Below are 25021 nucleotides of genomic sequence, written 5' to 3'. Positions count from 1 at the left end.
ATTTCCCAGTCCTACCTGGAGATGTTAGGACCATGGCGGCTGGAGCTCATACAAGTTGCAGTCCAAAACATCTGGAGAGCACCACGTTGGCTATCCCTGCATTAATATAGGATATATGAATATTACATTATAGCAGTCAAAAATTAGTGTGCAAGCTAAACCTGCCCTTGCTCCCCGCCTGTGGATTTAAATTTTAATTATTAGATTTGTATCCCACCTTTTCCATTAAGGAGCTCAAAGTGGCATATGCTGTTCTCTCCCACTCCCAACATCTCTTCTTGGTTAAGGCCAAGAAACAGTGACTAGCCCAGTGTCAGCCAGTAAGTTTCATGGCTGAGTGAGGATTTGAACCTGGGTCTCCCAGGTCCTAGTCTAGTACTCTGGCCATTACACCACACTGGATCTCAGTGATCCCAAGACCATCAAGATCACTGATGGTCTGACTTCCCCTATGCCTGCCCTATGGAATAAATTCAAACCTGTGGGTGTTTGCTGATAATTGGGAGTGAGATCTGGAGGTCTGGCTCTGCTCCCAGACATCCACACACTGATCATGGGCTTATAAGAAACGCCTGCAATGGAGCAGTAGTGGAGAAAAAGGACAGAGAGACACCTTCTCCTGTTCTATCATATTACTGGAATCCAATGGAGCCATTCAATAAATCTGAATGGGGGGAAATTCAAGACAGACAAAATGAAGTATCTCTTCACAGAGGCCATGCTTACACCATACATTTAAACAGTCTTGGCTCCCCACAAAGAATTCTGGGAACTGCAGTTTTTAAGGGTTCTGAGAGTTATTAGGAGGCCTCTATTCCCCTCCCAGAACTACAGTTCCCAGAGTTCACTGGGAAGGGGGATTGGTTGTTGAAACCACTCTGAGAACCAGTTGTCTGTCTTCTTATTTACAACCAGTCAGGTGGTGGGTCTGCCTGGCATTGGTTCTGGCGCCATCTGCCTGCCTTGTGCCCTACCAGTCTCAGTGTTCACCAGCCAACACTGAATACACTATTTTGTTCACTTGCAGCTGCAGTTCTCTGGGGTTTCTTATAGATATATTTCCCAGTCTTACCTGAAGATGCCAAGGATGAAACCTGGGATGGTCTGCATCCTCCAGCCCTAAAGATCCAGAGGCTTCTCTCCTTCTGGAAAGCAGATCCCCAGGTAAGCACAGTTGCAGAGACTTCAGATGACACAAATAAAGCTCTCACAGCTTTGTTCTGGTGGCAGAGAAGAGGAGACAAAGGGCACTTTCCTATGTCTTTGGTCTTTGACTGTGAACATCTTTGTTCTGTTTCTGTGCGTCAGCATTCGGTTTACCTATTTAAATGACACAGGCGAGTTTACAAGAAAGCAACAGTCCGTTCGGGGAACAATGAAGACAAAAGCTCTTGACGTCTCCATTTCTCAAGCTTTTGAAATGGGAAGTAAGTGTAGCAGAGAAATAGCTGGAATAATACCTCCAGAGCACAGTTCCTGCTTTTCTGGGGCTATAAAAACTCCTCCAAAAGCTCAGGCAGAAACTAGCAGCCTTGGAATCAGTCCAAAGGCGTCACCAATAGCTCTAATTATCAACTATAATTTGAAAATATGCCATAGGGGTGGAAATGCAGAGCCATATTGATACACAAGGTTGAGTATTAGTGAGCTCAGGAACAGAATGGATGCGTCTTGGCCAATTTCAATATCTCTCAATTTCTTCCATTCCTCGGCATTTTAGTGGACATTTCCCCATATCTATCTATCATCTATCTATCTATCTATCTATCTATCTATCTATCTATCTATGCAAGCTGTTTACCCTAATATAATATTTTTGTTTACTATTTTCACAAATGTATGCCTCTTTTGAAGACAGAAGTGCCTGGCGTGTTCTGGTCCATGGGGTCACGAAGAGTCGGACATGACTAAACGACTAAACAACAACAACAACAATGACTCTTTTATATACACTTTCCACAAGATACAAGTTTTTGTTTTGGTTTTTTTGCTTGTAGACAACCATTGTGGAATTTAGAGAAATGTCTATTTTGAAGGATAACTGTAGGTTGGTTGTTTCAGTAAATTCAGTTTCGATTTCAGTTCATAAGTTTATTGTTCTATCTGAAGGCTATGACATACTTGTAGCAATAGTATTAATAAAACAATACAGAACATGCATCCATTATTAAACCACCACCCATGATGTAACAGTGAGGAGATGCCAGAGACACCAACAAGCTTAAACCAAACTTGATTTCAAATTAAACCTCCAAATAACCACAACTTACTGTGGATTTACCTATCTCCTTTTTCCTGACTCCCCCATCCCGTGCTTTTTGCAGCCAGTGCATAGAGGACCGCTCTCTGTGTTACAATGCTATTATTGTCAAAGAAACCAAACCACCTCTGTGTACCTGTTTGCTTGTGAAAACATAGGTTTCAGAAAGCCATCTCTTGGGTCTCTATATAAGGACAGGCTAACAGATATGAGTGATGCCTTCCACCTGAGGTTGACCACAAATACAAAGTCAGTCTGTGTATGGGCACTTGATCCAGCAGGCATCTGACACTGATCAGAAAGTATGGAGTGGCATCCTTTAATTATCTTGTCCACAAGGCTAGAAGTGGACTGGCATAACAGGATCATAATATCTGATCTCCTGCCCCACCCCACCCCAATAAAGAGAAAAGGATGGAAATTAGGCAAATGTTAACACAAATGATTTAAGACATGCAAACTGACAAAACGTAAAGTTGGAAAGATCCCCATATAATATAAATGAAAAAATCCACTTGGCAATCAGAAGTGTTTTGAGTCAAAAAAGTTCCTTGTAACTTTTGTACCACCAGTGCATATAAAGCTTCTTTTTCCACTCTAACAAACTTGACTAACTTTGAGATTGCTGAACTGGCTCTCCAGCAAATCCACTAGACAGAATGTCTCTTGGAAGATTATTGCTTGTCATTTGCAGTTTAATTATACTGTCTATAAAATAATACGCTGCCTAAAACATGCTTTTAACTGATGAGCTTTGTAGCTTAGTGGTTACGGGGAACCCTAAAAGTGCTCTGTAACCATGATAAGTCTGTATTATAGGTACAATAGGCCATACTGGAGCTCCTGAAGGCCCCTGTACGTTCTGAAGCAAAATTTTGGCAGAGGCCTTTCCTTGGGACACAACGTATAGCAGAACTGGCTCTTGGCTCAGTTTTCTTCCTGCCGTACTGTGAGAAATGACATCTTTTTCCTAGTTTACACCAAGTGCATCTAATTCCACCTGCCAACTATTGGGAGGTATGATCTTATTCTCTGCCAAAATTAGGGCAGAAGCAGCCTTGGGGCCTACAATACCGAGTTATTTGACAGTGAAACATTTTCTACTCCATTCTAGCGCTGCATGAAGGGTTGTTTAGCAATTCCTCCTGGGCTTGCGTCAGGCTGGCTCAGAAAATAGCACAAGCTGTTTCTGAGCTTTGGAAATGGCTCGGCTAATTTCGCGCACTTATTTGACTTCAGAAGTAACCTACTGTCACCCTTTGGCAAACCGCTCCCCCCCCCCCGGTCTCTCCCTGCCCCCCACCTCTTTGAATTAGCTTTCCAGGCTAATTTTTCCATGGATGGTGGGGGCCGCAGTGGCACTCTAGAGGTCTTCCAGGTTATTATTATTATTATTTAAAAAAGAAGATTGGTGGTCACCCATTGAGGTTCTCTGGCATGTTACATCAGCCTCATATTTTGAAGGTCGTGAGTTTGAGATTCACACAGGGCAAGCAAGGTTTTTGGGAAGAGCCATAGCTCATGGTCTAGAGCATCTGCTTTGTATTCAGGAGATCCCAGGTCCAATCCCTGGCATCTCCAGGTAGATCTAGAAGACAGCGCTGACTGAAATCCTGGAGAGTCCCTGCCAGCCAGTATTGACAAAACTGAGTAAGATGGACCAGTGCTCCAACTTAGGATAAGACATTCAATCTGTTCATCATTCAAGGAGCTCAGAGTGGCAGAAAAGGCTCTCCATCCCATCAGGTTATCCTCACAACCACTTTGTGAGGTGGGTTAAGCTGAGAGGAGGAGAGAGGGACCAGCTGAACCTAGTGATACAGGAAATTTGAACTTGGGTCTGTCCCCACTCCTGCTCTGACATTCTAACCATGGGGCTCCCTTTCTATCCTCCTCATCATAATCCTCCTCCTCCTCCTCCTCCTCATTAAAAGATTATATACAGCCCTTCATACAAAGATCACAGGGCAGTTTACAGTGGAAAGTTGTTGGATGCCCGGCTCCCATCAGGCTTTTATCCTTTCCCTGGGGAGCTTTCTCTTGCATTTGTTAGCCAGGTGATTTCTTTCCTTTTTTGATCTCTCCCAAAATCCTCTTTGAGAGAGGCCTCCAAAGACATGAAGAAAACTCTTTCATGTTTCAAAGGGAGGATCTTTGCTCCACAGATTAATAGATTGCATTTCCTTCATATGACCGTGGGCACGTGTTCTGGATTCATTTAGCAAGATTCATTTAGCAACAATCACTATCTGCCTGAAATATGGACGAAGGGAGGAGAAGGGGAAGTAAGGATGAGAGCGATATTGATAATTGGAGCTGAGGCTGGCCAGAACATCTTCCGTTTTGTTCCCGTTTTCCACAGTCAATGCAAAAATAAGTGTAGGGACCTTCATACGTGTTACTAGTGAAACCAAACTCCTTAATTTGCCTCTATAGGAAAGCGGGTTGTGACCAGATATGGCTGGAGGCTGAAAACTGTTTTGAAAATACACCGGCAGAAAGCCAGTGAATGAATCTTATTTGGATGAAGTATAGGTTAATTTCACAACAGATCATGTATCCTGTATGTACTTACTTTGATTCTTATTTTTGCTTTGTTGCACGTGTATTAGTACGTGTGCTAGGTCTGATTGCCCAAAGAGCAATAAACTATTTTAGATGGTAGTCTGAAAGATGATGCATGGATCATGCAATCCTGAAAACATTAGGAAGAACTTTCTGGTGGTAAGAGCTGTTTGACAGCAGAATGGACTGTCTTGGAAGATGGAGGACACTTCTTCGCTTGATGTTTTTAAACAGAGGTTGGATGGCCATCTGTCATTTCAGGGGGTGGAGTAGATGATCCTTCGGGTACCTTCCAACTTTACAGTTCTCTGACTAGCCATCTTTTGGCAAACCTCTGCAGCAACACTCCAGGCAGCAGGGTGAAGCTTCACAACCCTCCTGCGCTACCAGCCACCTATAGGTGTTGTGTTTAATAGGTGCTGGCCACCTATTAGACACAACAATGATCTTTAATAACTATATTGTTGTTGTTGTTATTAAATATCCTTGCAAAGCATGTGTGAAAGTCTCATGTGACTAAAAGTTCTTGAATAAATTAATTTAATGAATACATTTGTAGACTGGAACCAAAGCCTTCCTTGCTGTACATCTCCATTGAACTGGAAGCTGCAGTTAGCGCAGAACAAGGCCATCTTTACCCGGGGGTGCAAGGGGTGTGGGGCACCCGGGTGCCAAATTCTGGGGGCGCCAAGCACCCGCCGCTGAAGCCACCTAAGCTCTTAACTACCTAACTGTTTTGAAATAATAAATAATTTTGATCAAGGTAGAAAAACAAAATACATATATACCTAGGTATTACTGAAATGTATACCTACTGTTTCACTAAAGGACTTTCGACTTTGTGCGCTCATTTACCAAAGATGCACCGCGCCAGTGGAGGCGCTTGTCATTCACAATGGCAGAGCTTGTCAGACTCAGTGACGGCGCTTGTCATTCACAACGGCGCCTTGCACGAGAAATTAACTCTTACAGCAAAATATTGTGTTACATATTGTATTGAGCTGCTATGCGGCAGCGGGGTCAGCGGCACCTTTGACACGACTGATATTTCTCCTAAGTAGGTGCCTAAACAATACTTATAAGTTTAAGTGTGGTGGTGGTGTATACTTAAGTATAAATGTATTGTAAATAAATGAGCAAATTAAAAAGTTTGTTTCTTTTTCCTCCCTTCTTTTGTAAACAAGAGATAAGGCGTAAGCGTGGTGTCTGACATAAGCATAATACAAGTTAATTTGGGAGCTAAACTAAATTTGGGGGAGCTGGGTGGATCTTTGCACCCCGGCAGCGCATATGCTAAAGACTGTGCTGGCACAGAATGTCTGCGCTGGTTGCCAATCTGTTACCAGGCCAAGCTCAAGGTGTTACTATTAGTATTTAAAGTCCTTAACAACTTGGGACCCCTTTACCTAGGTCTTACCCCATCCATATGCGCACTCAACTGCTTTGACTGGCAGAATTGCCACTATTACAGGTGCCACATAATACTTGCACTGCATCTGTAAGAAATTGATCGTTCAATGTGGCAGCACCAACACTTTTGCAACTCCCTGCCTATTGATATGAGGCAGGTGCCTTCACTATATTTCTTTTGGTGCCTGCTGAAGATGTTTAGAAAGTTTGTAGGAGTTTTAATATGTTTTAGTCTATTTTATTGCTGTTTTAACCCTCTATGGGTTTTCAATTATGGTTGTAACATTTTTAATGACGTTGTTTGTTTGTTTTATCTTTTTTGTAAACTGCTTTGTTGGTTTATTCTACAATCCAGTGGTATATAAATTTTATTGAATAAACAAACAAACATGGGCAAAGTGTCTCTGCTCTCTTTGTTCCACTGTCCATCAGTTCCTCTTTCCAAATTCCCACTCCAGCCTTACTGCAAGCCTAACCACAATTTTCTGTTCTGGCACAGTCAGCACCTCACTGTTAAGTGTATAATACTGCTGCCCCAATCTCCGAGTGGTGAGAGAATCCAGGGTTTCTAGGCTCTTACCCAGGTTTACTTTCCTTGGAATGGTCAGTGAAGACTATATTGTCTTTAGGATATATGGTTTTATGTACATTTATACAACCTAAGCATAGGATGTAGGGCCTCACAGCATTAACACCCCAACAAATCTTGCTTCTCCTTTAGTCACAACTTTAGATCCAGCATAGAACAAACATGTCTACGTGTCTCCAGCTTCCAGCTGCTTCCAGCTCAGTTCTCACACACTCTGGTTATTATAAAAAATTCCTTCCAGTAGCACCTTAAAGACCAACTAAGTTAGTTCTTGGTATGAGCTTTCGTGTGCATGCACACTTCTTCAGATACACTGTGGTTATTGTTTACCTAACTAGCAACCAGTTAAGGGGAAGACCCACCCATTTGTTCTGTGGTACAGAGAAACTTCTTTGGTTATGCTGATGGCGGTGCTTAACTAAACAGCCAAAACTGATGCTTAGATAAAGGGACTGGTTTGGCAAGCTTGCTCTTATACATTCTACCCCTGCAGATACAGGATCCCAAGAATTGGAAGGGACTCAGGGCATCATCCAGATTAACACCACCACCCCATCCCACAATACAAATTTGACAGAAGCCCCAGTGTCATGCAAGAGAAAAGAAAAGGACATAATTTGTGAGTCTAAAGTTCTCCGACACTGGATATCTCTCTGGTCCAGTCTAGCCAGGCTCTTCTTGTGTTCTGACCCACAAAGAGTTAAACATTGCTCAATGTATAGATCAAAGACATTTATCAGCCTTAACAAATTCTTTCCATATGGAGTAGAGACTATGCATACAGGAACCTGGCAGGGTAACAATCAAGATAAATGATAATAATAATCCATCCTTAAGCGATCAAAGAAGTTTATCTTTGACCAAAGGATTCCTGCCAGGATGACATGATGCATTTCCCAAAAGCTGAGCAGAGAGGAAAGTGTGGGAATATCTATCAGATAGGAGACCTATTAGCTGCTTTTCATGCAAGCTTATGTCCACTCAGAGGAAACAGCCATTGAACTGAATGGGACTTACTCCCAGGTAAAAGTGATTATACGATTGTAGCCTTAGTGGCTTTATTAATTTTTACTTGCACATGGGAAGAGAGGAAGAAGGAATTACTGTACTTCATGGCCTTCTGTTCTGTAGCTCATCGCAGCTGGATATACATCAACCACAACATTAATCCAACATTAATCCTGTCTTTGCCTGCCTGGTCCTGGCTAAATCACAAGACTGCCTTACCCCATACATAGACCACTCAGCTCTGCAAAACTGGCACTGTTACATGTGCCACATAATACTTGTGCCATTGTAAGAAATAGAATTTTAGTGTGGCAGCACCCACACTTTGGAACTATTGATATCAGGCAGGCACCTTCACAGTACCTTTTTCAGCACCTGATAAAAAATATTTTTGTTTAGGCAAGCCTATCCAGAAATGTGGAATGTTGTCATGTGCTTTGATTAGGTTTTAAATCTTACATTTGATTTAATTATTATTTTTGAAAGTTTTAAATAGGTTTCTAAAGACGCTTTTTGGCAGATAATTTTGTTGTTTTGTTCTTTTTGTGTGAAAAGCTTTGAGGGTTTTTTTTTGAAAAGCTAGGCTTAGTTTGGTCAGAATCGAGTATACACTTGCAGAGTTAACACTAAATTCATTACTTCTGGTAAATGAGCCACCATAGCCATTTGGGTCCTGGGCTTTTTAAACCCATCTTACCCATGTACTATCAGAAGCCAAAGGGGCACATTGGCTGCCAGATGTGAAATATATTGGCATTATTTTCAGCTCTCCTTCCCTACTAAAATTCATGGAGGGCAAGACTATCAAAGGCTACTAGCCATAATGGCTATGTTCTACTTCCACTGTCCAAAGCATTATGTCTCTGAGTACAAATTGGTGGGAATCAATAATACAAGTGTTATTGCTCTCATGTCCAGTGTTATGTACTGAGTTGAATAGGATCCACAATGCAGCAGTCTGACTGGTCCTAGAACAATAGGATTCAGAATGCAGGAGTCTAATTGGTCCTAGAACAATAGGATCCAGGAATGCAGCAGTCTGATTGGTCCACAGGAGTGCCCAATCCAGCTCCAGGTGGAAGTGAATCTGCAACCTGATTGGCCTACAGGAGAATTCCGGAATTAGCCAATCACGTGGGGCCCATTGTGTAAATAATGTATATAAAGCAGACATTCTGGGGGAACTTCCATTCCTTCTCACCACTATGAGCTGAATAAAGAGCATGAAATCCACTCTCAACTCCGAGTATATTTCATCCAGCTTGCAGGCTTCCCACAGGCATCTGGTTGGCCACAGTGAGAACAGGATGCAAGACTAGATGGGCCACTGGTCTGATTCAACAGGCTCATCTTCAGTTCTTAAGTCAATTTATTTAAACCAGACTACTCTAAGTATGACTTTAAGTCCATTGGGGTGGGTGGGGACCCGTGTTCCTCCAGACATTGTTAGACTACAACTCTCATCAGACCCAGCCAGAATGGTCAATGGTCAGGGATGATGGGAGCTGGAGTCGAACAACACCCATTATTTAGCCATGTGGATTTAGAACTATGTATGTGGAAGCTGCCCCTTCATGGATCACTGTCTTGTCGTGGCAAAGGGGCTTGAATAACTCAGAGAAGCTATGAACTATGCTGAGCAGGGCACCCAAGATGGACAGGTCATAGTGGAGAGTTTTGACCAAACGTGATCCACCTGGAGCAGGAACCGGCAAGCCACTCCAGTATCCCTGCCAATAAAACTCCATGGACAAAGACAACAGGCATATAAAAGTTATGATGCTGGAAGATGAGCCCCTCAGGTCGGAAGGCGTCCAACGTGCTACTGAGGAAGAGCGGAGGACAAGTACAAGTAGATTCAGAGCTGATGAAGCGGCTGGGCCAAAGCCGAAAGGTCGCTCAGTTGCAGATATGCCTGGAAGCAAAAGGAAAGTCCGATGCTGTAAAGAAAAATATTGCATAGGAACCTGAAATGTAAGAACCATGAACCTGGGTAAGTTGGATGTGGTCAAAAATGAGATGGCAAGAATAAATATTGACATCCTGGGCACCAGTGAACTAAAATGGACGGGAATGGGCGAATTCAGTTCGAATGACCAACATATCTACTACTGTGGGCAAGAATCCCGTAAAAGAAATGGAGTGGCCCTCATAGTCAACAAGAGAGTGGCGAAAGCTGTACTGGGATGCAATCTCAAAAATGATAGAATGATCTTGATACAAATCCAAGGCAGACCTTTTAACATCACAGTAATCCAAGTTTATGCCCTGAGTGCTCACTGGAAGGACAGATCCTGAAGCTGAGGCTCCAATAGTTTGGCCACCTCATGAGAAGAGAAGACTCCCTGGAAAATGCCCTGATGTTGGGAAAGATGGAGGGCACAAGGAGAAGGGGACAACAGAGGACAAGATGGTTGGATAATGTTCTCGAAGCTACCAGCATGAGTTTGACCAAACTGCAGGAGGCAGTGGAAGACAGAAGTGCCTGGCGTGCTCTGGTCCATGGAGTCACGAAGAGTCGGACACGACTAAACGACGAAACAACAACAAAGGCTAGATAGTCTTCACTTTGTCTCTTGGTTTGGGAGGTGTGAAAAGAGGATGGTGAACTTGATAAGCCTTTGGTCGGCTCCAGCAGTTATTTTTTTGGAATGGAGAATGTCTCCAAATTTTAATTCAGAAAGCTGTACCTTTACCGTATTTTTCGCTCTATAACACGCACCCGACCATAGCACGCACGTAGTTTTTAGAGGAGGAAAATCCGTAGGCATGCCACCCGTAGGCATTCCCTCCATAACACGCACAGACATTTCCCCTTACTTTCTAGGAGGAAAAAAGTGAGTGTTATGGTGCAAAAAATACGGTAATTGTTGAAGCTCTGAATGTACTTGTTTGAATGCACATCAGCAGGAAAGCAATAACTCTTCTCTTATTAGCTGATTGAAAGTTTTCCAAAGAAGCAAGATAGATGGAACTATAAGCGTTTCTGCTTTATTAACAGCCTATCTTGGTTTTTGTTCTCAGGAGATACGTGCTAAATCCAAGTTATCTCCCTTGGAGAAGGGGAAGACAGAGGACGAGATGGTTGGATAGTGTTCTCGAAGCTACCAGCATGAGTTTGACCAAACTGCGGGAGGCAGTGGAAGACAGGAGTGCCTGGTGTGCTCTGGTCCATGGAGTCATGAAGAGTCGGACACGACTAAACAACAATATGTGGAAGCTGTACGCCGGCTCCCTCTGCCAGTAAAGCGAGATGAGCGCCGCAACCTCAGAGTCGGTCACAACTGGACCTAATGGTCAGGGGTCTCATTACCTTTACCTATGTGGATTTTTCTTTTTATTTTTGGTATTCATTTCTTTTCAGATATTCTTTCCAACCTTTCCAACTTTGGGAGCACCTTCATTCCACAGTCTCACCTCCCAAGTGCCCTCATTGTCCACACACCTGAGCCAAGTAGGTCTGTTTGGTGATTCCAACATTATTCCAGACCCGAACTCGAATCTATTCCGTTTCTTTCATTTATTGGGCTGTTTGTCCCCCCCCCCCCAATGTAGTTTTGGATCTGAGAAGCGTAAAGGCAGCAGCTGCAGAGAATAATCATTACTGTATTTCAGCTTACTGGTGCAATAGCACCACCTGTTGCGTTCCAGAGTAAAGGCTGTTTGGCACCCATTCAAGGTTTTTCCATGGCTTAAAAAAGCAAAAAAAGTCAACTGGGGTTGTTTCCACAGTGTGGAAACAGAGCAAGGAAAAAACCTGCCGCAGTTGGATATCTGTCTATGAAGCAGATGCTGAAAGCACAGGAACTCTGCTGGGGATGGGGGAGCAGGAAGATGGCAATCCCGGTGAACACTGTTTGCCATGGGCAGAATCCAAAACTATCTTCATCATCATCATTAGCATTTATATCCCACCTCTTCCTCCAAGATGATCAAGATGGTACACATTTCATTCTTCCTCAGTAACTAGGATAAAGGTAAAGGGACCCCTGACCATTAGGACCAGTTGTGGCCGACTCTGGGATTGCGGCGCTCATCTCGCTTTATTGGCCGAGGGAGCCGGCGTACAGCTTCTGGGTCATGTGGCCAGCATGACTAAGCCGCTTCTGGCGAACCAGATCAGCGCACGGAAACGCCATTTACCTTCCCGCCGGAACGCTACCTATTTATCTACTTACACTTTGACGTGCTTTCAAACTGCTAGGTTGGCAGAAGCAGGGACCGAGCAATGGGAGCTCACCCCATCGCGGGGATTCGAACCGCCGACCTTCTGATTGGCAAGTCCTAGGCTTTGTGGTTTAACCCACAGTGCCACCCACGTCCCATAGTAACCAGGATAAATGTAGTAAATTAGAGAATGGTCCACTGGTGCCTGCAACTTTTCTGTGTGACAAGATTCCAGATATTGAGGATCCCTCTGTCACATCCTCTGCCCAAACTTGGGGAAGAAGCCAAAGAAACCTAATCTTTGGCCCTGTGAACCAAATCTTGGTTCGGCCACTGTTGATGAGCTGCTTCTTTTTCTCAGACTCAGTTATGCTCCTTTACAACCTGTTGATACTAATACTGATTTACAGCATATAGGCTTGCTGTAAGGATTAGTGAGCACCCTAAAAGCACTGTTAAAAATGTGTAGTAAATTCTAAGAAATGTGGGCTGCAATACAGCTGTGATTCCTGCATTGCAGGGGGTTGGCCTAGATGACCCTTGGGTCGCTTCCAACTCTATGATTCTAAGGCATGTCTACTCAGAAGTAACCCCCAAATAATTCAATAGGGATTGCTGTCCTTTCAGTGTGTACATGATTAGCTGATTAATCCGTTAGATCACAGATGTGGAACCCTGTGGCCACATGTTGGTAGACTCCAGCTCCCATCATTCCTGAACATTGGATATTCTCGCTGGGGCTGATGGTAAAATGCCTTAAAGGTCTGCATGTTATTTTTGTTATTTACATTATTGTTATTTTGCAGGACCCTCAAAGCAGTTTTTCATAACAATAAACAAACTAGAATATTATTATTATTTAATTTGTTGGTCTTAAGCACTTGGCAGTCTTTAGCTGACTTATAATCCAGATTCCTCCCCCTTTTTATTGTTTTATATTTTTCCATGCTTATTTCCATGCTTATTACATACCAACCCCCCCCCCCCAAAAAACCCCTGACAACCTGAAAAGGGGTACAACTTAAGAGGGGAGGGGAAAGGAAAGAAAATTAAATTTACACAATCTGTTAATAAGATAAAAATTATGACAAAAATTTGTGATTGCAATTTCATGTTACAATAAAAATAACAATCTTGTTATCTTTTATACCTGACCTCCCATTTATTCCTTAACTCTTTTTACATAAATTTACTGCCATATCAAAATACTATTTTTATATTAATATTTTCACAATTTATGAATGTTTATATTTATATAAGCAATTAATAAAAACTGCTGGGATCACTCAAAAGCTGCCACAGATTTTAATATGGTATAATTTTGTTTAAAGATATGTTCTGAAGGCCTCCCATTTTGATACAAATTCAATTCTCGGTTTATTTTTTATTTTTTTCAGATAGGCTATCTAATTCAGCATATTCAGTAAATTTTTGTATCCACTCTTGTCTAGAAGGAATTATTTTATTATTTTAACCTATTTTAAACTTTCAAAAATAATAATTAAATCTGACTTATAATCAGATGTTAAAACATACTAAATTGGTTTAATAAAAGAGTATTGGGAAATGATCCATAATGAATTGAAAAAAAGTTTAAAAGTACTTTCCTCCAAAAACCAGATAATTCAGATTGAAATTCCCAGGTGTCAAAAAACGTTATTTATGTACGATACTACTGGGGCCCATGTTTTGTTAGCCCAAAAATGGAAAATGAGAGAGGTCCCAGCCAAAGAACGGCAACTTAAATTGACACAATATGCGTAGCTTGCAGACTTAACATATAGAATAAGAGAACAATAACATGTTACATATGTTTAGAGAAGATTGGAAAATGTTTATTGAATATATAGGAAATAACTGTGCACAGCTGAAAACGCTGGCAGCATTAAGATAAATTCAACAGTGTAAATAAGTTTTGATGGATGTAATAATGGAATACTGAATGGTATAGTTTTTGTAAAATATAAAGGGATTTAAGAGAACCATGGAAAGATAAGGGAAGTCATTGATATCATAAGGATGTAAAAATGAGTACATTAAATTGTAAACAGAAAATTGAATAATATATAAACTGGTTTAAAAATGACAATAAAAACTAAAGAAGCTACAGCAAGTAATAACAGTAGCAGAAGAAATAACTAATAAAATAATACAATAGCATCAGAAACAAAGAGCAATAACAATAAAAAGAGAAGCAACAGCAAATAGTAATAGGAGGAGGCATAATAATAATAGCATAAACAAAAGCAGCTATCATCTTATTGTACGACATTATCCCGAGTAGAGAGCACCGTTTTGCTGTACGAAAGCCCGGTCCTCGGGTTCAGACATCTTGCTGTACGGAAAATAGCCGCTATGGAGGGCGCCATGTTGGCGCTACTGAAACCAGCGAGGTGCCGGCTGGTTTCAGCCTTCAGAGATAAAAGCGTGAGAGGTTTTGGTGTCGTGCTTTGGCGCGGCTGCTTTGTTTTAAAGGGTCCGGCCGGCACGGAGTGGGGATAGGCAGATCTTCCTTTCCCTGCGTGCCTCAATGCGAGGGGAAGGTGCATAATTCTGCAGGGGGTGGTTTCGTAACGCGCCCTCCCTATAGGGAGGAGCCGGCATATAGGGTGATGGGGCGGGAAAGACGGCTCATCGCACACTGCGAAGAGGAGAAAGTCAGAAACTTTGTTTGGTAAGGGAGTAGGGGAGATCAGACCCTGTGTGGGGCGGAGGGGGAATAACCCTGCTGCTTTAGAGCGGGGCGAGGGGAGAAATCCAGTGAACTGGCTCTTTTAATTGCCCCAGTCTTCAGCGCGGTCCGTTTAGTTCATAGCTCCTCCCCACAAATCCAAGCTCGTATTGCACAGATTGTAATGAGGGCTAAATTACTGAGAAGTGGGTATGCAGGCTCCTCGGAATTGGGGAGTGGGCTTGCATTGGGAAGTTCCTCGTTCAGGCTTGTCTGTGGCTGCTTTGCAGAAGGTGGCGTTATGGTGCTCCCTCTTGCCTATTTGGAGCAAGCCTGTAGAGAAGTACTGTACAGTACTGTAGTTTCCTAAGTGGGCGGCTCCGCCTTCTGCGGGGCTTTGCGCATGGGGGGCGCCAAGAGGCAAGGGAGATGCAGGGAAAGCTGCCATCACTAGATCAAGTCCATCCATTCCGTGGAATTAATAAAATAGTTGGTAGTGACTAAATGTGCAATTAACTGTTACTGTTTTGAATTCTATTATGTTAATCATCTTCTATAGTGGGCTGTGCAAACCAGTACAGTGGTACCTCGGATTAAGAACTTAATTTGTTCTGGAGGTCCGTTCTTAACCTGAAACTGTTCTTAACCTGAAGCACCACTTTAACTAATGGGGCTTCCCGCTGCCGCCTCACAATTTCTGTTCTCATCCTGAAGCAATGTTCTTCTTTTTTTTTTAAATTATTTTTATTCATTTTGCAATACAAAAATATAAAAACACATAACGCAATTTTTCACAGATACATTTTTTTGGACTTCCCTCAGCTCTTCTGCAAATCCTCCGTTTTAATCCTTCTTCTGCATTTCTTAATCTAATACTGCCTTTTATTAAAAACCTCCTCCCTCTTATTCCCTTTTTTACAATATTTCTAATATTATTTTCACAGAGCCTCTTGCAAACCTACAAACGTTAATTGTTCATCGCAAATACTTTTCAAATAGTCTACAAATTTACTCCAGTCTTCAGTGAATCTGTGGTCTCCTGAAGCAACGTTCTTAACCCGAGGCACTATTTCTGGGTTAGCGGAGTCTGTAACCTGAAGTGTCTGTAACCTGAAGCATCCGTAACCCGAGGTACCACTGTATCCTAAACAAATACTTTCCATAGGATGGGGAGCACTGGAGATGTGTTCATGGAACCAAGGGGGTGGTGTTGCAAAAGGTTAGGATTCCACTGCAGGGGTGGGGTGAAGAGACGATTGGGAATTACTACGGAGCTTGAATTTGGCACCAGTGCTAAAAAATTTTTTTCATGTCATGGCTCTACAAAGCCATGAACTATAATAATTGTGAAGGGAGCTTGGATTTGGCCCTAGGATTTGTTTTCGATGCCAGGGCTCAGCTCTCCCTTGAATTGATACTGTGCAGAGTACCTCAATTATGGCCTTAAGTGCAACCGTCCTCTTAATAAACACCTGATACTAAACAGTCAGTGAGTGGGTAGAAAAAGTGTGGTTTTAGAAATGTATCTCCATCAGTCCCGTTCAGATGATGCAGTCAAGTGTAATCCTATTGTATTAATTGGACTGATCCACTACAATTCCCACCCAGAGGTCTTACACGCTACAGAAGAAGAAGTTCTGCTTCCCTCCTCTTTCAGAGTGTTATGATACTGCTTTAAAGGGTCGTTGTGAGGCTAAATAGAGATGAGGAGAACTTTGTATGACACATTGAGTTCCTTGGAGGGCAGGTGGGATATAAATGTAAAAATAAAGAAAGAAAGAAAAAGAAAGAAAACAATCTGAACTTGCTGGTGTTTGACCGTAGTCCACTCTAAGATAGCTACAGTCTAGCAGTGACCGTAGACTCCAATCATCAACCTTGCTTCATGTTCAAGGACCTCATGATATGCCTGATAAACCACCAGTTCTCATCTATATCTAAAGTTCTCCATTTATGGTTGGAGTGCTATTGCAATTCATGGCTTATCCTGGATTCTTCAAATATCAGATTGATAATGATGGACAAAGGTCCTTTGGTATGATAGTGATGGGTGAAATGTTAGGGCTTTGAGATTTAGCACTTTAGTGTGGATTTTATTCCTGTGAAGTGCTTTCTGTGCTAAACAGAGAAGTGGTAGGCCCAGTTTGACCAATATTGCATTCCCTCCCCCACCTACGGTAATTTTATCTTCGCAACAGTCTTGTGAGGTCCACTAGGCTGAGTAATAGCAACTGATCTGTTTTTGCAAGATGTCTTTTTAAAACATTGGGAGAGATAGCACAATACGTACTCTTTACTGCTGATTTCTGGGCAAAACTTTTGTGTCCAGATTTTCACTTTTTGAAATATGGCAACCCTATATTATTAAATTGAAATATGGCAACCCTATATTATTAAATTGTTATTGTTTTATTGTGAACTCCCCTGGAAATATTATAAAGGGACACCTAACTAATAAACACAATTTTAGCTATTTATGAGATGTGGTATCTAATGGATGGATATCTGATAAGTACTATTGTTCCCATTTTACAGATGTTGAGGGGGGGGGGACTGAAGCCAAGAGAATAGTGTTTTGACCTCATTTCCTCCCTATATTTTAAGAATGCTTCTTCCAACCTCTTCTGCAAGGCTGGTTTCATTTTGGCAACCTATAGAGTGCCACTCAGCTCCAGAACGTTCGAGGAAATTACGATTGCCTCACAGGTGCTGGCAATCTCCCTTCATACTCTGTTTGCACCTGGCTAGCTGCCTCTGGTTACAAAATGGGCTAAGTGCACTTTGCACCAAAGCAGCAAGTCAGTTGTGATATACCGTATTTTTCCGTGTATAAGACGATGCTTTTTGCTAAAAAGAATTAGGCAAAAATTGGGTGTCGTCTTATACATGGATAGTGAATGTAGAGGGGGGACGTGCGATTAATGGCAGCAGCAAGCAGGAGATGGCAGCAGCGATTGGGCGGGTGATTGGTGGCTGCGGCAATTAGGCAGGCGATTAGCAGCTGTGGCAAGGCCTGCTGGTGATTGGCTGTGGCTGTGGCAAGTGGGTGGGTGGGCTGTTGGTGGCAGCGAGCTGGCAGACAATTGGCGGCTGCGGCGAGGTGTGCTATCGGCAGTGGCTGTGGCAAGTGATTGGCAGTGGCAGGCAGGAGGGTGAGCGATTGGCGGAAGTGACCTCCCCCACCCCCCAATTTTTTGGGTTCAAAAAAATAGGGGTCGTCTTATACATGGGGGCATCTTATACATGGAAAAATATGGTCGGTGTGGGGGGGCACAAATATATATATGCACACATCTAAAATGGCATTGGGGAAATCTGGAGGGAGCAATCGCTCGGAACAAAATCCTGTAATGTGCAGGTTTTGCAATTCATGAGCTATTAAGAGCCACGACATCTTTTTATTTTTTGTATTATTAGAATAACAGCTATGATGTGTTATCTTTATCTATTTATAGAGAATGACTGGAAGTAGCAGCAAAAAGCACAGCATGGATGCAGAAAACACCGTTAAGGAAACAGTCCTTATTACAGGAGGAGGTGGTTATTTTGGTTTCCGGTTAGTATACTTTTATTTTAGGACACATGGAACAATCATATTTAGCAATGAAGCAATATGTTTGTTTTAAATAATTTATTATTTTAATTTCTTTCTCCCCTCACCAACACACACACACACACACACACTTCTTTGTACACACATACACTATACAGCTATGGGGAAAGGCCGTAGCTCAGTGATAGATGCATGCAGAAGGTCCCACTTCAATCTTCAAAATCTAGCTCTGTATTGTCTGCACTGACTGACAGCAACTCTCCAGGGCTTCAGGCAGGAGCCTCTCCCAGCCCTACCTGTAGATGCCAGGGTTTGAACTCTGGGACCTTCTGCATGTAAAGCAGATGTGCTACCTAGTAATTTCATAATTTTGATTCCCACCAGTTCAATCAATGGAGGCTTAGGTTGGGTTGGTCTACTGATGAAAGTCTGCAGACCATGTAGTTATTTTCAGTAAAACTGTGAAAAGCCCCTTTGAGTGAAAACAGGGGGGTGTTAGGTAGATTTCTGTTTAATTATTATTATTTGCTGATGTTTTGAGAGTTCCTTTGATTGCGCAATAATATATTCTAACTGGTATTGAATATTACCTTATTTGATGTAAGGTGTTTGTTTCAAAGTCATATATTTTATTATTTGGATTGGATTGCCTGTCACATTCCAGCCTAGGTGGTGCCCTTTCCAAGAAGGGAGTAGATGTCATCCTCTTTGATGTCACCGAGCCCATCCAACCGATGCCACAAGGAGTGAAATTTGTGCAGGGTGATATCCGTGTGGTCTCTGAAGTGGAAAGGGCACTCCGAGGTGCAACCTGCGTCTTCCATATTGCTTCCTATGGGATGTCTGGCCGGGAGCAGCTGAACCGAAAACTGATAGAAGACGTCAACCTCAAGGGGACAGAAAACATAATTGAAGCTTGCAAGAAAGTGGGAGTCTCAAGGCTGGTTTACACGAGCACCTACAATGTGGTGTTTGGGGGCCAAGCGATCGAAAATGGGGATGAGTCTCTGCCTTATTTCCCTCTTCATCTCCACCCTGACCATTACTCGAGGACCAAAGCCTTAGCTGAGATGAAGGTTCTGGAAGCAAATGGAAGCTCCCTTGAGGGAGGGCGAGGGTTGCTGAGGACCTGTGCCTTGAGACCTGCCGCCATCTATGGGCCTGGAGAGCAGAGACATCTGCCGAGGATCCTTGGCTACCTCGAACAGGGCTTGTTTCAGTTCCTGTTTGGAGATCCCAGAGACCTAATGGACTTTGTACATGTGGACAACTTGGTGGAAGCTCACATCTTAGCTTCCGAAGCTCTGGGAGATAGTAAGGGTCACAGGTCAGCTGGTCAAGCTTACTTCATTTCAGATGGCAGACCAATCAACAACTTTGATTTTTTCCGGCCTTTTGTAGAAGGCTTAGGCTACCCCTTTCCGACTTACCGCCTCCCTCTGTCTGTTGTTTACTACTTCGCATTTCTCACTGAGATGGTACATTCCGTGGTTGGGCGCTTATATAACTTCCAGCCCTTCCTCACTCGCACAGAAGTTTACAAAAGTGGTGTCTCTAATTATTTCAGCCTGGAAAAGGCCAAGAGGGAGCTGGGGTACGCACCATGTCCACACAGCATTAAAGAATCAGTCGAGTGGTTTAAATCTCAAGGCTATGTCCATAAGTCCAGGAGGTACACTGCAAAACATTTATTTAGGGACATGGTACTTGTCCTCCTGTTTGCAGTGGTGATCCTTTCCTGGTTTCCCAGAGTCTTCTGATGGGAGATACTAGCAAGGAGACAAGCTTCTTTGTACAGTGGTACCTCAGGTTAAGTACTTAATTCGTTCCGGAGGTCCGTACTTAACCTGAAACTGTTCTTAACCTGAAGCACCACTTTAGCTAATGGGACCTCCTGCTGCTGCCGTGCCGCTAGAGCACAATTTCTGTTCTCATCCTGAAGCAAAGTTCTTAACCTGAAGCACTATTTCTGGGTTAGCGGAGTCTGTAACCTGAAGCGTATGTAACATGAGGTACCACTGTACTTCTTTTAACACTGGTAAAATAACGTGTTGGGAATCAACCCTTCTTTGCTAACCCGGATGTAGGAACATCTTAAGGCAGATCCACACATACATTTAAAGCACATCACTCCCCCCCCCCACAAGAATCCTGGGAACTGTAGTTTGCTAAGGGTGCTGAGTACTGTAGTTCTGTGGAAGGGAGACTTCAGTTCCCAGGATTCTTTGGGATTGTTGCCCTCTACCCAGGCAAGCGGGACGCGGGTGGCGCTGTGGTTAAAACCTCAGCGCGTAGGACTTGCCGATCGCATGGTGCAGGGTGCGCTCCCATCGTTCGGTCCCAGCGCCTGCCAACCTAGCAGTTCGAAAGCACCCCCGGGTGCAAGTAGATAAATAGGGACCACTTACCAGCGGGAAGGTAAATGGCGTTTCCGTGTGCTGCGCTGGCTCGCCAGATGCAGCTTGTCACGCTGGCCGCGTGACCCGGAAGTGTCTGCGGACAGCGCTGGCTCCCGGCCTCTAGAGTGAGATGAGCGCACAACCCTAGAGTCTGTCAAGACTGGCCCGTACGGGCAGGGGTACCTTTACCTTTACCCAGGCAAGCAAATATGCATCCCAGCCAAGCAAAACCACTTGAGGTGGAGGCAGAGCAGGCACAGAAGAACGGCCCCAGGAAAGTCCTGAGGGCCGAATAGAGAGGTTTTGGAAGGCCACGTTCAGACCCTGGGCCTGAGATTCCCCACGCCTGGTGCAGACAGTGCTGAGCTAGATGGCCCAATGATCTGATCCCTGTTCCTACATCATGTTTTATTATAGAATTGTAGAGTTGGAAGGGACCTTAAGCCATCCCTGGGTGGCTCGAACCACATTCAAACACATTGCACCACCCTTTCTCCTCCATGGACCACCTGAAAACTGCTGTGGGTTTTAGAGCAGCACTTAGAGTAGCAATTGTATTGGGCTGTGCAGGACACTGTATGATATTTTAATTTCTTTTTTTACTGATCACATTTAATTGAATTAAGGTTTGAATTCCAAACAATGCAACTTGTCTCAAGATAGAATGCTGTATTAGAAATAGACGATAAAGTACAATTAAACATCAGTACGAATGCGGCGATTGTTTCCTCTCCCATCCTTGATTGTAAATTCACAGACAACCTGAAGCTCGCTGTCCATCATTTGGGAACCCCTTTTTCTGTTGTGTCTATAATATTTTGCCTCTTGGAGTACTTGTAAAAGGTGTTATATCTAATAACTGCCGGAGCCTCACTCTTGGCAAAACTTGAGGTTTACGGGTTTGTTGCTGATGTTTAATTATAAACACACCTGTTTGCTGGCTGATGCCTACAGGGGGTATTCTAATCGCTCTTCCAGCAAACTCACAGCTTCAAAGTTTCTTCCTAGCGCCCTTGTTGTAAATACTTCTCCTTTTATGCTTGTTTCATGTTCCCTTGCTTGCAATGTTCTTTCTGGAAACAGAAAAAATAAATAAATAAAAGCCTTAACTTAAACCGTGTAAGCCAAAAGGGACTTTGGTCGAACACGGAGATGAATGATGTTGGAACGGCAGTTACAAGGCTGCTGGTTTCCGTCTTCTGCCTGTTATAGCACCGAGTGGAAATATCAAGCAGACTTTAAATTTATAATCTAGGGAGCTGCCATTTTTACATTTGGAGTGAGCCTCCGTATTGATAACGTTAAATCCCAGGCTTGCAGCCTCTTAAATTACTTCTGCGTTTCGGAATCTGGAGCCGGCTGAAAACTCTGCTTGTTTCTCGCTAAGCCCCAAAAGTTTTTAATGGGGGATTATATTTCAGATGGGAGGTAAATGGGCATTTCTATTTTTGATTTTTTAAAGCAAATTGGTCGGCAAAGGCATTCATCCCCTTCGGCTTTTCATAGGATCAGCGTGTGGTGCAGTTTTTGGCAACAGCTCTGTTGAGGCATTTGGCAATGTGTGACTGTAATGTGAGACATTGGGGGGGGGAGTCATGTGACCTACCCCACTGTTGGACCGCACACCAGCACGTAAATATGGGTGACCCCACTTTCTTGCCTTACCCAGTTACAGTCAACGTGTTCCTAAATGCCCAATCAGGGCTCATGTCGGGCAAAAGACGGTTACCCACCTGAGGGCTGCATTTAGATGCTTATCATAGTACAGTGGTTCCCCAGCTGGGCGCTATTGCCCCCTGGGTGCAATGGGATAACTAGGCAGGTGCAGATAGGCAAGGGGACAGCAGGTGGACTACGAAAGTGTAACTGACTACCACACTTTGAAAAGCTGTTATCACTGGATCAAGTTTGTCACTTTTATTGAATTAATTAAACTTAAATCGTTTTAACTCAACCTTGAATAAATGTGCAAATCACTGTTATTGTTTTGAGTTTTATTGCATGGTTATCTTTAGTGGGTTGCGCAAACCATAGTGGTTTTTATAGGGTAGGAAGCACTGGGGATGAGTTTTTGGAACCAAGGGTGCAGTAGCTCAAAATGGTTTGGGAATCATCGTTGTAGCACTTTCCTTTTAGCAGAGGAGAGGGGAATCACAGATACCGGGCAGGTTTAAGCTGATGCTCTTTTAGCCTTTGTTGTCTTTTTCTGTCTGATCGGGCATAGATAATGCCAGCAATTATTTGAACCAAAGCACTATGTCATAATGTTTCTAAAATTTAGCGTGCCATTTAGTGCTAAATATAGATTATCTGAAGCATGGCTTAAAAGATTGGGGGGGTGTTATTTTTTTAAAAAAGGTGGGAGGGGTAGAGTGTGTGTGTGTGCTGTTGAAATCAGTGCACAGCTGCAAGTAGAAATGGATAAAACTGGAAATGTTGGCATTTGAAGTGTATTCTTTCTTTCCCCAAACACCTTGAAAGCCACAGAGAGTAGGCTTTGATATTTTTAAACCTTAAACAAGGAAAGTGATTTATCTAGAATTGTAGGCAGCTGTTTAATCAGGCACAGAATCAGGAACTCCAATGAAATCAGAGTTTCTTGGCTCCCCTCTTACACACACACTTGTTTTTCATGTGCATAATCATTTAAAAAACAGTGGAAATAATACTCGGTTTGCTGCATCACAAAAAATGAAGGCCCTTGATGGCAGCCCTACAAGCTTCAAAATGCTTTCCCGTGGTTTTCACTAGAGTTACTCAATCAGATCACATGAGAGTCCACAGTTGGATGCATTTACAGAATATAGCCTGAAGCAAACAGAAGCAGAAATCACAAATCACCCTAAAGTTAGAGAATAAAAAGAACTTGCCCAGTCATCTGAACAGCACATATCATAAGTCTGTGCATAGTCAATGGGACTTGTTCCCAGGCACAGGAGTACAGGCTAACAGTTCAGTCCTACATGTGTTGACTCGAAAGCAAGCCCAGTGTAGGTCAATGAGACTAACAGCCACATAAGGAAGTATAGCATTTCAGCCTAAGTTTAGGCACCTTCCAAACCTGCCAAGGACCTGATATGCCATAGGTGGAACAAAATCATTGCCATTTTCCCTTCTATGGCTGCCCCCTACGTAGCCTCGGAGGCTGCCACACACTTTACTTGACAGAAAGAAAAATTACGTTTGTTTCTTTGGAGCAGGATGAGAACCTTTGACCCTCTGGTGTGGTTGGACTACAACTCTCATCATCCCTCAATGTTGACTGGGTCAACTGGGGCTGATAGAACTTGGAGCCCAACAACAACAGTTGGAGAAACACCGGTTCCTCATCTGTGACCTAGAGATAAGTGGCATGCTCCCTTTTTTCTTTCCCAACAACAAAAAACGACCCACCACCTTGGCATTGGGTGGTGTCTAGATGTTGTTGGACCTTCCAGTTCCCACAATCCCTGGTCATTGGCCAAGTTGGCTGGAGCTGATGAGAGTTGGAGCCCTTGAGGGCCACCTGCTCTCCGCCGCTGGTATAAAGGGCCTCCCATCGCATGTACACACACTTCCCACCACAGCATTTAGTTGAAAATAAACACTTCTTGAAGTCTTGTCTCTTCCCCTTGGTCATTTCACCCTAATAGTAGCAAATAGTGAGGGGGGGGAATCACATTGTTTCCCACTTGACGGTAGACGCTATGCACCAAAGAGAACCGTTTCTTTACTGAGAGAAAGAAAGAAACTATGAGGTAGTGCTGTATCTTGTTCGTTTGTTTTTGCTTTAAGGGCTATTTACACACAACACACCTGTGTGCACCCCTTCTTTCCTTCAAAATGGATACGGAACACTTTGAATGTATGGTACCCCTTTATATCTTCCAATCCCTTGAAGTTCAAAGCTGGGTGTTTGTGTTTGGTTTTTTTAAAAAATCAAGAGTATTATCAATGTATGCATGAAACACAACGGCAATTTGTTATTTGCACCTGTAAAGGCTCGATTTGCATCAAAGCCATATTCACAGATCTGTTTTTACTGTTCTTTAAATTGTCTTAAAAAAAGAAAAGAGCCCCAAACTTTATTCATGAAATAGGGCCTTTTAGAAAAGTTTGGGAGCTAGTGCTGTGCCTCCGGCACCCTGCTTCTTCTTGGCAGCCATCTTGGAGAGAGAGGAAAAAATGGTTTCCAAGGGTAGCATCCTTCTGAACCCATGAAGCTGCCTTATTCGGAGTCAGACCATTGGTCTACCCAGCTCAGGTTTGTCTGCACTGACTGGTAGCAACTTCCCAGATATGGCAGCCCTACCTGGAGATGCCAGGGACTGAACCATCTGCAGGCAGAGCACATGCTCTCCCACTGAGCCCCCTTCGCCCCTTATCCAGCAGGACTTTTCTTACTGCCCAAAGCTTCTTC

The 25021-nt window shown here is 43.2% G+C and overlaps 2 protein-coding genes across 9 annotated transcripts in view; both read left to right on the top strand.

Moving 5' to 3' along the window:
- LOC308591485 (tigger transposable element-derived protein 1-like) overlaps window positions 1-25021 on the top strand; it is a gene marked incomplete at its 3' end in the record, with an annotated part of 500687 nt that overhangs the window by 252891 nt on the left and 222775 nt on the right. The window lies entirely within an intron of this gene.
- Window positions 1037-20461, top strand: SDR42E1 (short chain dehydrogenase/reductase family 42E, member 1). Of its 8 annotated transcripts, none has more exons than XM_081201246.1 (4): window positions 1037-1164; window positions 15615-15801; window positions 18126-18226; window positions 18888-20461. In XM_081201246.1, the coding sequence occupies exons 3-4, from the start codon at window positions 18129-18131 to the stop codon at window positions 19981-19983; spliced, it is 1194 nt and encodes a 397-aa protein (XP_081057372.1). In that variant the 5' UTR covers window positions 1037-1164; window positions 15615-15801; window positions 18126-18128; the 3' UTR covers window positions 19984-20461. The 8 variants fall into 8 exon arrangements, with proteins under 8 accessions (XP_081057372.1, XP_081057376.1, XP_081057375.1 ...); XM_081201247.1 differs by lacking the exon at window positions 1037-1164 and adding an exon at window positions 14513-14673 and having other exon boundaries at window positions 15615-15733; XM_081201244.1 differs by lacking the exon at window positions 1037-1164 and adding an exon at window positions 14513-14673.

Source organism: Podarcis bocagei (genome assembly GCF_964188305.1).
Source record: "Podarcis bocagei genome assembly, chromosome: 7".
In the NCBI taxonomy this organism is placed as follows: domain Eukaryota; kingdom Metazoa; phylum Chordata; class Lepidosauria; order Squamata; family Lacertidae; genus Podarcis; species Podarcis bocagei.
Note: the sequence above shows the minus strand (reverse complement) of the source record. Positions and strands in the feature narration are given on the sequence as shown.